Source organism: Cyprinus carpio, chromosome A7 (genome assembly GCF_018340385.1).
Source record: "Cyprinus carpio isolate SPL01 chromosome A7, ASM1834038v1, whole genome shotgun sequence".
Classification (NCBI taxonomy): Eukaryota; Metazoa; Chordata; class Actinopteri; order Cypriniformes; family Cyprinidae; genus Cyprinus; species Cyprinus carpio.
In genome coordinates, this window is record NC_056578.1 from 16,459,339 (window position 1) to 16,473,774 (window position 14,436).

The window sequence follows — 14,436 nt, forward strand, 5'->3', positions numbered from 1 at the left end:
AAAGAGTACGGTGTAGAGATCATTCCTCACTGTGGTCTAGCCCCGCTCCTCATTTTAAATCTGTGACTTGGGTCGAGGAGAGGATTTGCGTAACCAGTGTTCACAGATACAACACACATAACCACCAATTTATACATGCTGCAAAAGGAAGGCAGTCACTCAGAAACAGCAGCCCGAAAATATTCCTTAATCCTAAAATGTGTGAATAGTTTTAAATTCCTCATTTCAAGATTATCCCCTTCTTTCCTACATAGACACACACACACACACACACACTCATACCAGTCCATTCAGAGAATGAGACCAAAACCTCACTCGCACTCCAATAATGGAAATAGATCACAGCGCTTCATCTCACACATAATAGGGCCAAGCCTCCCCATTTTCTTTTCACTTGTTTTAAAAGGCATTCTCAGAGATTCACACCCTGTTTCACATCACATCATCTTTTTCATTTATGACTACAAACTACATTTTTGAAAAGTATTGCTGTCATTGTTTTTCAAGCTGTAATTTTCATCTAAAGAAAAAAATATATTAAAATTGAAACTATCAGACCTCTACGAGAAAACACACACACAACGGTTTGTCATGTCTCTGAGCGTATTATCGGAGTGTTCTCTACTCTGATCATGCCGTTTAGGAGGCAGTCAGTAAATTGTACATGGCAATAAGTAAATCTTGGCCTTTTTTTCTGTAGACATACTCTCATACGTCACCACTTAGTGACGTCAATGTTATATCATTCCACATGGCATTAGTGCAGGAGAACGTGACAGCTGAGAGGAGCTCTACTCCACTGTTCCACCGTCTCACACACACACACACACACACACCTTTTCTCTCTCCCGCTCTCTTTGCTTTGTATTTAAGGGTTGCTTAGAGGCATTACTTGCCACTATATACCTACAAATACAACTGTGTATATGGCTGGTAATTAATTTTAATTACTAAAATACTTTAATTACAAAATTAATTAAATTGTTTGTTGCACTCAGATTTCCATGTGTGTAATAACAAAAAGGGATACAACGTGAAAAGAAAAAGAAAAAAGAAAAGAAAAATCCTGTCTGTTTATATTAATAAAAAAAAGTAACAATTTGATAATTTTACATAATTTAACAATTTGAAAAAGACTGACTGTACTTACAATAACGACACGCTATATGTGTCTGTCTCTTACTATTTTAAGTTCTCTGTATTATTACAGTAAAGCACAGTAACAGCTGATGTTTCAAAAGTCTCAATGAGACATTAAGAATGTGGCACAACATTGTTGCACAGCATGGCAGAAGGCCATGTAATACCACACAGGCTTTATTCTTAAAACACACACACTTCACATTGATGAGAGACTGCTAATGCTCCTGCTTAATCCAAAATAAAAAAATTCTTCAGCTCAGCTCTGACTGAAGAGGCCCACCTCTGTATTTATTTACAGACAAACACACTAGCGCCACATTCAGCAGAAGAGAACATTTCAATATATTAAAGTTAACAACTAATGGGTGAAGCAACAACTTTTGCAAAGGTAGAAAAACATTATAAGATTCAAATAAGATTTGTGCTCAACAAGGCCTTTTTACATAAAGAAATGATGCACTTATGCGATTGCGTTCTTATTTTGAGTAGCTTACATAAAGCGATGTTCGGGTGATGATATTTTACTGTGAATTGCCGCACGCACTTTCACCTCACTGACACCTCAGCGGCGGTAAAATGTAAATCCCTCTCATCAAGCCCAATGAATTATGAATTGTCAGTCTCACTGTTCTTTCATAAATACATAATATGGAGTGCATTCCAAATGTGCCACATGCGTTGCAGGGGATTCCCGGTCCAGGACATCTCCCACATTCAGGCATCTCATTCGCAAAAGTGATCTATTCATTTTCAACTGAGGGAAATAGCACACATGGCCTCACTCTGGCATTTGCATTCACACACACAATCACAGGCCATTCATATGTTGTCGATTCATTCAGCAAATCACTGAGCTCAATTTACAATTTATATATATAAAAACAGTGTCAATATTTTCACACAAATAATTCCAAAGAAACTTGGAACACAATGAATTAAATTTGGAATTTTGGAGTAGAAAGACTGAAATAGTACTTTCTTGTAAAATATACACTAATAATTTTTGTTGTAGGGACAGGTAATTTTACAGTGCACATAACTTTTTATGAAGCCTTTAGAAATCAAATTAATTCAGATGTCACAATAAAGAAAGATATTTCATTCATACCATTGCAATAAATTGAAAATAAAAAACTCACCCATAAATTTCCAATTTCAATAAAACAACAGTATAAGCATGAACAGCGGTTTCTCAGCAGAGTGCACTATAATGGAAACACTGTCACAATCAGCAGTAAGCAGTTAAACAAACTGTATTTCATCAAATAAACACTGGTCAGTTAGTGGACTGTGAAAGATGCAGGCCCGTGTGACAGCATTTTAACCTTTTGTGACTTCAGCATTACTTATGTACATCTAAACCTTCTGGGCCCTCACTTATTGTGCTGAAAAAGATTAGCTGAAACCTTACCTAAACAAAATACATTAAACCTCCCAGAAGCTGGCAAAACTAAAATAGCTTTGAGCCAAGTAGTGATTGTTCTCATTCTCTTCACTTACATGAGGTCACGAACATCACGAAATACCCAAAACTCTTTACATCCCATATGGCAAAACACCCCAGAGACAAATAACAACTGCCAACTTTACAGCTTCCATATCAGCATGAGCCACTAACAGCAAATGACCATGCTACATTCCATTCTGACAGCAACAAAAAAAAAACTAAATTACACAAATGTGTTTTCTACTATATATATATATATATATATATATATATATATATATATATATATATATATATATATATATATATATATATATATATATATATATATATATATATATAATTTATTTCATGTTTATATTACCTATATTTTTAATGCTAATAATAAGTAAACATTTGTCATCAATTATGACACAGCATGTAAACATTCTTTTTGACTTTAATACATGCAGTACCCTTTTTAAAACCCACAAAGGTCAGCCTTGTTCACCAGATTACATATAATTTTGCAAAGTCGCTCATACAACAATTATACTTTATTTCTCAATTTTATCCATATATATATTTATATATCATATTTATATTATATATATATATATATAAATAATTATCCATTACCTATTTGTTTCTTAAATATATACATGTATGTGTGTGTATTTATATATACATAAATATACACAGCACACTGTCAACTACTATACAGTGTGATACACAATGATAATATATGATAAAAATTGCAAAAAAAATAAAAAATAAAAAAAGGCAGGGAATCTATAATAAATCCTAAGCATGCAAACTAAAAGTCAGTTTTAACTGAAGGAACTTGGTGGCGCTGTGGAGCATGTTAACAAGTTGATTGTATTTGATCACAGAATGTCATCGTTTGCCTCGTAAAGTTTGGAATTACTTTGATCAAAATGTTCTTATGTATTGATCAGTGAAACTGAGTTATCATCACCAGCACAATGAGAAATGACATGAAATCTAAACAGCAGTCGACTGATTAAAGACAGCTGTCCATCACTGCATTCACGACTGCAGGTAACCGCAGCTGTACCCCGAGTGAGCCAAGAAGAGAGCGCATCTGATAGCCAAATAATCTTCAGACATATGCTTCCTTTAAGTTTCCTTGAGGGACAGAAAACACAAAGCGCTTAACATACTTTATCTTTGTGTCTCGGGACGTCTGTGTCGGCACGCATTCTTATTGTTATCAGACTGAGGAGCCAACTTTCACCCGAGCATGTGGAGAATATTATTGTTTTTCTCAACATTAACATGTGAAACAATATAAACACGATAAACAGGCCGACTCGAGCGTATGTATCTTCTGCACTATAATTGGGACGGTCTACTTTATTTTTTCTGTTTGCTCTGCTTGAGCTTAAATGCTTTTGGTCTTTACTGAATACTGAAATTTTGATACCGTGACAAAACTAACACATTCACACATACACACACACATATATATTGTTTACACATATTTTAATTTAAAAGAAAACCTTCAGATATCTAGGGCTAGGCCAGAATATTTGATTATTCGAATATTCATTCGGTGGGTTGGCATTCGATTTTACATTTTGAGATTTGAATATTCTTTTTTTTTTTATTCGAACTCCTGGCATCCCCCGCGAAACGGTTCTCATTCACCCTTGAGTAAACGTCATGATTTAGTTCATCTGGAAGAGAAGACAAAAATGCAAAGACCTCAGCTGTGTGGGAGCACTTTAAATTGAGTGAAGACAAGACAAAGGCAGTGTACCAAATATGTGATCTGAAACTGGCCTACCACAACAGCACATCAAGTTTGAAAAAAACACCTGAGTTCTGCAAGTAGTATGCCTATAGTATATTGTTGGTGTAAAAAATAAAATAAAAAACGAACTGCTTTTATTCACTATGTTAATCAGTAACTTTACACATTATAAAAAGTGCACTTATTTTCCTTTGAAAATACTTGCGAATACGACAGTCATAAAAAAACGCACAGTAGCCCAGCCTAATAATAATTTGTCTATATTAGAAGTATTGCTCTTAACAGACCTGAGTGATTTGTATCACTAGTGCAGTGTCTGTTCTCGGAGCATATAAGCCTCATGAGGTGCGTCGCTTCCGGCTCATGCTGTTCTGTAGTTTATTAAAAGTTTATTCATTCTGAACGTGTCGCGTGTCCATATTGCTCCAAAATGTGACACTGCACTTAGCAACGTAGCAACACATCCGCCACACGTGAAGTCAATTGGATGAACTGTTCTCGACATAATAAAAATGCAAACAGACAAACACACAGAGATTCATGCTTTTATTACACCGTGTCTACACTGGACGCGACAGCTAAAGTCTGTATACACTGGACGCGACTTTTGAAAATCATTTGAAATTAGTATCAGTACGTCATAAATAGAACGCAGCAGTAGTTTACTGTCAGGCATTTGTCAGCCGCGCTGCGCCGCATCCAGTGTAGAGAGCATAATAGATTCTATTGTATTTTGCCGCTCGCGTCCAATGTAAGCACAGTGTTAAGAGAGAAGAATACTGTATGTTCAGCCCCTTCCCTCCGAAGCTTCGAATATTCGGTGTTGATTACTACCAAAGCTTCGAAGCTCAAAAAACTGTATTCAGACCAGCCCAAGATATAATGTAACGTTGTTGTAGAACATTGTGTAATCAATTGCTTGTTCAGAAATGGTGACAAAAGCTTGACTATTAAAAAAAATAACTTCTTTCTCATTAAATATTATTTAAATAATGAGCCCAAATATTTGAATACAATATTTCTGAAAAATGCCCATCCTTAATTTGCTGTATATATACATACATTCTAACATTCAGTAGTTAGAGTAAGTGCTTTGAGACACTACGTGGCACCAACTACCTTGAGTTCATCACAAAGTGATGAAACATGAAAACAGCACCTATATGTTACCATGGGCAACAGTCAGGGGTGTAAAATACTTGAGTAATTTTACTTGATTACTCTACTTGAGTATTATTTTGGGGGATTTGTACTTTATTGAAGTAAAATTTAAAATGACTACTTGTACTTTTACTTGAGTACTTTTTACTCCTTACAATTTTATTTCATCTTGAAAAGTAAATTACATTTTTATTTTATCTTAAGCACATTTAATATGGTAAACGGAAGCTAAAACGTGCATGCTTGACGTGAGAACCAATGATAAATTGTTTTCACGCATCAGCACACACATTTCTACTTCAGTTATGACTTTCATCAGATAATGTATGGCTTCAGAAGTTCACCATCAAATCTGAGGAAGTATACTGAGGTAGCAAAGTTGTGTTTTCCGCAAAAAAATTCATTATTCTTTCTGTTTTGATAGAGCTATTAGCTGTTTAATACATTGGCTGGATGCACAAGATTGAGAATGAGAATTTAAATAAAAGTAATATTTTTGTGGGAGTGATTGTTTTTGGTTTTTTTTATATTAAATGTAACAAACCTCCAAAAAAGTGTTTAAATGAACATTGTATGTTAAATTAATTGTAAATCATGTTTAATGATGTTCTTACCAGGTAGTGAATAATATGACACATTGAATAGCAATTACGACTGCCAATCTTAATAATTACATGATTTGCTCATTAACTAATCGAATTAGTCGCAAATAATTACTTATCAAAATTTGCAGAGAAAAAACTCTAAATGTCCCCAAATAAAAAATGTAAGGTTTAATTATCCTTTTAGACAGTGACATTGAACAGACAACACACAAAAAAGTGACCTTTCAAAACATTAATGTTGTATGTTTTAATTCCATGACTCTCCTCATTAATTCAACACTCTTGTATACTGTCTGGAATATATTTCTAGCCTCTGCATCACATCTTGCTCTTCAAAGGGATAGTTCACCCAAAAATGAAAATTCTCTCATTCTTTACTCACTCTCATGTCGTCCCAGATGTTTATGTCTTTCTTTCATCAGATGAACACAAGCAAAGATTTTTAGTCCATATAACGCAAAGGGACAGGACCACTTCAGAAACCACACAAAGAGTAATAAGTAATAATATTAGTATTTGTTCTTTTTTTTCACTTACATGTCTATCGTTTTGCTTAAGAAGACACTGATTCATTAACAGGGGTTCTATGAGTTACTGTCATTTTGGACGTCCCATGCACTTGCATTATACAAAAAGAGATGTTTTTTTTCCTTTTTCTAAAACTCTTCGTTTGTGTTCATCTGATAAATGAAAGTCATATATATACATGGGATGGCATGAGGGTAGAAAGGATCAAGTTTCTTTTCTAATCCCATTCTGTTTTTGTGTGTGTGTGTGTGTGTGTGTGTGTTCCACTGTACTGCATTTTAATTGTTTTTGTTGTTACACTAGATATATGTGTTTGACCTGTGCCATGACATTTTCTTTTGTTTTCTCCCTTTAATCAAACTTCTGTATGTCTGTCAGAAAAAAAAAAGTTCTACTTTTTTAATACTTGAGTACAATTTAAAGTTGTACTTTTTAACTTTTACTCAAGTATGTTTTTAGCCAGATACTTGTACTTTTAACTGAGAAAAATTTTCACTGAGTATCTGTACTTTCACTTGAGTAAAATTTTTGAGTACTTTTTAAACCTCTGGCAACAGTGAAATATCCAGCTCAGCTGCTCTGTGCCACAAGTGACCAATAACTGACCACACCAGTGATGCTTCTCATGATGGTTTTAGCTTGATGTTGATCTACGTACACATATTAATTCAAGGCTGTAAGCATTATGGTTGTTATGCTGACTGCTGCATTTTCATAAACTGTATTTCGACATGTACGTAACTGACCAGTTTACAATGAGATTAAAGTGCAAACAGATTATGCAAAACAATTGGCTGGTCATGTTGGGTTTCTCTGTGCAATTCTTTCTGCATTTTCTTCAATTCCTCAGCTCTTCTTTCACCATGCCCTTTATCAGCACAGTATAACTAAGATGTCCAACAACATAGAGAACACTCCATGGAATGGACCTAAAAAAAATGTCCAATGTCTTTTATCTATCTTCAATGCACGCTCAGTAAACAATGCTGCTTACCCTTAATGATAAACAAATTAGAATGATCACATTCAATAAATCAAACATCTTAAATCGTCAGTTTAAAATGTTAAAATAAAAACATGCACACTTATTTGCATTCTGTTTGCTACTGCTCAAACTTTCCTTCTTAAGTGATAAAATTTTCTTGACTAAAAGTCTAAATATGCATAAACAGGAAAAAAGCATGTTTTAAACAAATTAATTATGCATTTTTCTGGATTTTGTAAATAGAAATGTATTATGCAAAGTCAGCATAGATGAAAAAAAAAAATCACAACCCTGAAAAATACTTTTTGTTATCTGAAAATAAAAATCCTTTTCTTCATCCATTCCTGACTATTGTATTGTTTCTTTTCTAATAAACCTCTAAGTTAGAAAAGAGGCTATCACAATTTAATTCACACTTCGTAAAGATTTAGTACATCGTAACCAGTACTTTTTGGCCTTAACAAAAACAGATTCTTTCCAATCAGTGACTCCTCTAAAACAGCCACAACCTTATCTGATCTGCAAATAACTGCTTCTTTTTGAATATATTTTTATGTGTGAGTGTGTGCGCACATACATTTTGTTAAACTGTTATGGTCATAACTCAAGGGGCTAAATTAAATTCTTACTCTAAAATACATGCTAATGTATAAAATAAACCAAACTCCATCTAACTGCTTTACATCGAGCTCAACTTCATTGATAAAGTTAGCTATGCAAGAAAAACAAAAAAAAAGGAATGAGGCATTGTTCGCTGCTCGGCCCCTAGCATCTCTACAATATAATCACAGCTCCATGTGCTATGTTAAATGTGACTGGGCTTTGTTATGATTATCAACTGATTTAAAGATCCACACCACATAAACATCTCAAACAGCCTGGCTACTTCATATAGTGGTCCATCTTTAAAGCACCATAATCCTGCCATCAGTTCTAAACACAGCTCAGGCTGTGACGAACATTGAGCTGTAAATGCAATGAGTCACAGGTGGCTTGAAGAGAGGACTGGAGCCGTTTCTCACTGTGTACAAGTCATGAGACCATACGTGAGACACAGCACTGACCAGACCAACAAGCAAAAAAATAAAATCAAATAAAAATACTCACGCACACATTAAGACCCTGCCACAAGAGAAAAACTACATAGTAACTTAAACTTAGAATAAATAAATGTACATTATTTTCTCACAGCAACAAATTTAACAGCAAAACATAAAGAAGGCTAAACTGTGTTTACTTCAGACTGCCCATGACGTTTTTTCACAACTGATAATGACTGATAATAAGCTTACACTCTCACACTTTCAAGGTCTGTACAAGGAGAATGTGAACGTGAGAAAAGTATAAAAAAATGTTTAAAAATATATATATATATATATATATATATATAAATCATGTTTAAAATATGTAATTTCACAGCCCCTTTCACACAGTAATACCAATAAATTGCTGTAAAATTATCGGAACAACTTTACTGGTAAATTCAAAAATGCACTGTTCACACAGGCAACGACGTTCCGTCTTTTCACCGGTAAAGCAACATGCACACATCAGTTTCAAAATACAGGTAAATTCTGTGACATCATTAATGGGAAATGACCTTTAAACGGCTACGTCCATGTGTTTGTAAACATGGAGGGGTAAATGCAGTAAGTGTTTTTGTTGATGTATTCATTTTTGTGTCAAACGTTCACATTCATGCAGATGCTTTTGGCCCAGAGACATCGCATTAGACGACTTCAAACCGAACTACACAGCACGGAGTAAATGCGTCATCTGCGACAGAATGTTACGATTGGCCCAGAGTAGACGTCTTACGTCAGCACGTTCTGAACTCGCATGTGCTCATACCGCTAATCTTATGCTGCGTTCACACAAGAGCGTATTACCAGTAATGCTATTTTTGCTGAAACTAATTTATCAGTATTTTCGAAGAGGTCCTGTTCATAATCTCTTAACCATAATTTACTGGTAATTTACCAGTAAAGACTGTATGAGTGAAAAGGGCTCATGACTGAAATTGAGAAAAAGACAGAAAAATTGCACAAACACACCTATTGAAAATTCACTGTATAACAATTTTCCTTCACCAAAAATAAAAATAGGAGCACACACATAGACGTCTGTGTTCAATATGCAACTTCTAAGTGCACTTCTTCAGCTCCCTTTTGATGAGACGAGGGCACAAATTTTATTGCATAAAATTACACGGAGTAGGAAGAATTTTAAAAAATGCATTAATAGGGGTAAATATTTAATGGATTGATGACTCTAATTTTTTTTGTAGATCTATGCATAGGCCTGTGACGATAACAACTTTTTGCTGTATGATATATTGCCCCAAAAATAATTGCGATAAACAGTATTATTGTCATTTTAAGACCATTTTATGCCACTGAATACATAATATAATCATAATAATGCAAGGCGGCCAACTCACTTTCAAATGACAACAAACTTTTAATTATTTAAGAATATTTAAATAATGGAAATTAAGTATCAAAATATTAGATAAGTTAAAAAACTTGAATTAATAGTAAATAAACTTTTTCTAACAAAAAGTGCAAAGTAACAAGTAGAAAAAAATAAAAATCTGCAAATAACTTGTATGGAGATTTTTCCCGGACCTTCTTTTCTCTGTAAATCAAAGGTGCACAGTATTGCTGAAAAACACCATCCCTATTTAGCAGTCAGATGTCTGTATGCACTAAAGCACAGATTCATAAACAAGCCCATATCTGTAGCAACTTTTTTGGAGAAGCATTTTTTAAATTTGAACTAGCACCAACTACACCATGACAAGCTGCAAAAGACACAGGTGCAAGTGGAATGCAAAAAACATGGTAACATAAATTTTTATGTAAATATAATGGGCAATATATTGCTTCACCATAAATTATTGAGGTCATGTACATATATTGTGTGATAAGTTGATATATTTATTATTGCGGCAGCCCTATCTATGCATTCTGAAAGCTCTCATCTCATCATATGCAAAAGTACATTTTGAATATATTGGTCTCCATAAGAACCAACAAAAGATATGAGCTAGAATTATATACTGCCGCAATTCAAACTAGGACAGGATGGAGTGCAAACTTAGAAAATTCCATTTACTTTCTTTCTAATTTGATATTTTGTTTCCAGGTGTCCTTACAGATCCCATGTGAGGGAGAACTGATGCTACTGCTCAGTAAGAACAGGTGCTTGCAGGTCAAAATAACGTCTGAAACTGGTCTTACTGAAACCTCAATTCATGAGCGTGACTGGAACAGTGCACTCATTCAAAGCACACTCAAATCACTTGAAGCCCAAAGTGAATGGCCTTATGTGCAACGAAGTAGAGAAGGAACTAAACTATTTATAATTAGTGTGAAAACGTGCAAAGCTCTGATACAGCTTTATTTTAAAGATGAAGATGTGTCCTGTAAAATACTGCCTTTTTTTATGTGCAGAAATAAGTCAGGATAACTACATGAAAACCCAGCACTATGTTTCAGTGTATTTACTTTGCCGCACATGTTTGATGACCTTGAATCTAGTGTTTAAACACAACCTTTTACCCTTGGCTGAGGCCGACTTTTTGGGCAATGTGGGCTTGATGTAAAAAAAAAACAAATAATAATAAAATGTAAAAAAAAAAAAAAAAAAAATCCAACTGCAAGCACCATATTCTACTCAATGAACTAACAAACTTTCCATATTTATACAACTTAAAGATAACAAATTGCATGTCTAAAAAAAGTTAAATAAACAGTCTGCTGATTTTCCATTATCTAACACACACATAACATAAACCAACTCCTTTTGTTTAACCTTTTTACTTCACACATAGAATGCAAAAGAAGAGCCAATCAGAGGAAAACATTTAAAACTCTATATATATTTACGGCACAGACACTGGGATAAGCGCTGCCCCACTTTTCAAGTGTTTGAATCAATGATTAATAATGTAAGTTTTGTCTCACTTCAGTACGAACACAACATTCTGACCAGCATTATAAGCGCTTGTGGGTGAAAAGTAAATGTTTTCCTGTAGTACTGAGAAAAGAGAAAATTTACTACGATTCTACTAAACAGACATTTTCATTAAATGTGTTTATGTAAGTTCAAAATAAATTTTTAAGGACACATCTTCATCTTTAAAATAAAACTGTATCAGACTACTGGTACAACATGGGGATACAACCCAAAACTTCACATAAGTAACTAAACGCAGTTTTGATCCATTTGAAACATCTTGAAATTTGCACTGTGTTCACTCTAAAATACCAAACAAAATTAAACTGAAATGTTTAGCAAATAAAGAAAAGTTCTCACCCCATCACAGTGAAACAATAAATTTGGGAGCTATGCAACAGGTGACTGACCCAATATTAAGACCTGGCCCAACAACAATGTATACAAAATACTAATAATATCACACTTACGAACTTTGTGGATTATTGCTGTATAAGGAGTGTTCTGTCGTGGTGTTGTGTGATGGGGTATCAGGAGTGTGTTTAGGATGGCAATGTACACTCAGAAAAATTAAAGGTTTCAAAAAGGGCTTTTTGCAGCAATGCCATAGAAGAATCATTTTTGGGTCCCCAAAGAACCTTTCAGTGAAGTGTTCTTAAAAGAACCTTTTTTTTTAATGTGAAGAACATTTTAAACCTTTTTTCCTCTAGAAATAACTTTTTGTTGAATAGAAAAGTTCATGGATGTTAACAGTTATTCAAGGAACTATGAATGCAAATAAAGAACCTTTATTTTTATGAGTGTATGTTGTCTTTTAACGTGTCAGGAGTGTGATGGTGTGTATCAGGAGCACGATGATTTGTGATGTGTTTTATAGTGCATATAAGGGATGTGTTGGTATATATCAACTGGTAACAGAGTTGCTGGACTGCTGAACAGCCCCATACCTGTTCTCTGGATATACAGGGCAGAGAAGGTCTGCGGGGCATCTTACAACTGCCATAATAACTGCTGGACGTCTCTCCCAAAGAAACACAGCTGGACCTTCTCCTGGGTCTGATGACGGGAACTTTCTCCTCCGCGTTAGGAATCCTGCCGGCCGTCTCCCTCGGTGGGTAATAGTGATCAAAACAGAGCGCCAGCAGAGAGCCGGAGACCCCCGCCATACACGCCAGCACCGGCCTGAGGGACGGAGACAGACAGCCGAGGCTGGTGAAGGACAGCAGCCACACCAGGCTGGCGAAGACCAGGATCAGGACGCTGTGTTTGAGTTTGAGAGTGGGGATGAGAGTGAGCAGACCCACGCAGCCCAGCACAAACAGCAACCTGCCCATCATTTGCATCTGATGGTGCTCCTCTCCCCACTGCAACAAGCGCAAGACCATCAAATCCCCCAAGTAGCATGATGCTGGTAAGGACAAAAGCCAACATCTGCTGCTTTCCCTCTTCGTCCGCCTCAGGTAGAGGGTGAGAAAGAAATACGCGCAGCCGATGCTGAATAAAGGACTGATGGACTGGGAGAAATCAAAGAGGAAAGTCCGCAGCTCCGAGACGCCGTGCTCACTCTGAAAGCTCCAAGAAATGAAGCAGGAGAGCGCCAGGACTGCCAGCGCTCCCACGTAGAGAGCCGAGCCGCGGAATAGTTTGGACTTGAGGATATCCTCATTGCAAAACCTACAGACGTTGAACAAAAAGCCCCTCGGGTGGTCTTGTTTTAACGGAGTGACGCAGCTCTTCACATAGCCGTTCCTGAAGCTCTCCCCGCTGTTTGCATTGCCACCAACACCATCGTGCTGTCTGATTTTACTGTGCAAAACCTCTCCTTCCTCCTGCACAGCCATGTTGTCCTCCTCCAGTGCTCTTTAAACTTTCATTCCTCCGAGATAAATCCTCCGTGTGTCAACGTTTTACTACATGACGGCAAACGCGCTCCATGGTCACTCAAACGTGCTCAGGCATTTTGGCCAGGAGGAAAAGAGGCTGAAATGTTGTTGTTTTTTAGCAGACTAGAGCTCGATGTCGCCGTCTAGGTGCGACAATTTGTAACAATGACTGGAGCGCGAGAGACAGACGCGCGCGCGCGCGCTCTGCAGCGCAGCCAAACCGCGCCGCCTTCATTTTATACCTGTATCTTTCATTTCTAGTAATTTTTTCTTGCCTTAATGCGGTATTTGAACAATACTATAGAATGCTGGATATATTTATATGTGGAAAATACATAACAATACTTAAAACACAGCATATTATGTAGGCTATATATGTGTGAGTGAGTGAGTGTATCCTTAGAAACTTTGGAGTCGTGTGGATGTATACATACGTTGTCTTTATTATTTGTTTATACGCACGATTGTAGCATATGACTGAGCTAAGTCACTAATCAGTCAGGTAAATAGTTGATTATTTTATAATAACGAGACAACCGGCCCTTATGGTTTAAATGCATAAGCACCACAAGAGGTCACTAACATGGACATTATATTACGGCTGAGTTATCAACAGTTTCTTACCAATGATTGGGATCCAGAGGCATAGCTGGCCAAGGAACCCACTAATATTACTGTGTTTTATTTGTAACACTGCATACTGTCTCATCATTATTACTTTAAGCTAATTTTGGTTGAGTTTCTCAAGCCTACTTTTATATTCTTTCAGATCTAAAAGCAAAATCAACCAAAAATGAAATCATCAAATACCAACCAAATACCATTGTGAACTAACATAAATATTTTTTTTATTAACTTAAGGATTACTATGTTAGCTAATGCAGTAACTTAACAAAATGGACCTTATTGTGAAGTGTTGGCCAAATAATATCTTTAAGAACATGTTATATAGTAATATACCATATTCC

At 35.7% G+C, this 14,436-nt stretch overlaps 1 protein-coding gene across 1 annotated transcript in view; it reads right to left on the reverse strand.

Annotated features, from left to right (window-relative positions):
• Positions 1–13,629, reverse strand: part of LOC109093852 (cGMP-inhibited 3',5'-cyclic phosphodiesterase B-like) — a 58,764-nt gene extending 45,135 nt beyond the window's left edge. Inside the window, exon 1 of the mRNA XM_042759972.1 lies at positions 12,533–13,629. Within this exon, the coding sequence (XP_042615906.1) occupies positions 12,533–13,426 (894 nt within the window). The 5' untranslated portion in view covers positions 13,427–13,629. The remainder of the gene's footprint in view (positions 1–12,532) is intronic.
• Between the last annotated feature and the right edge of the window lie 807 nt (positions 13,630–14,436).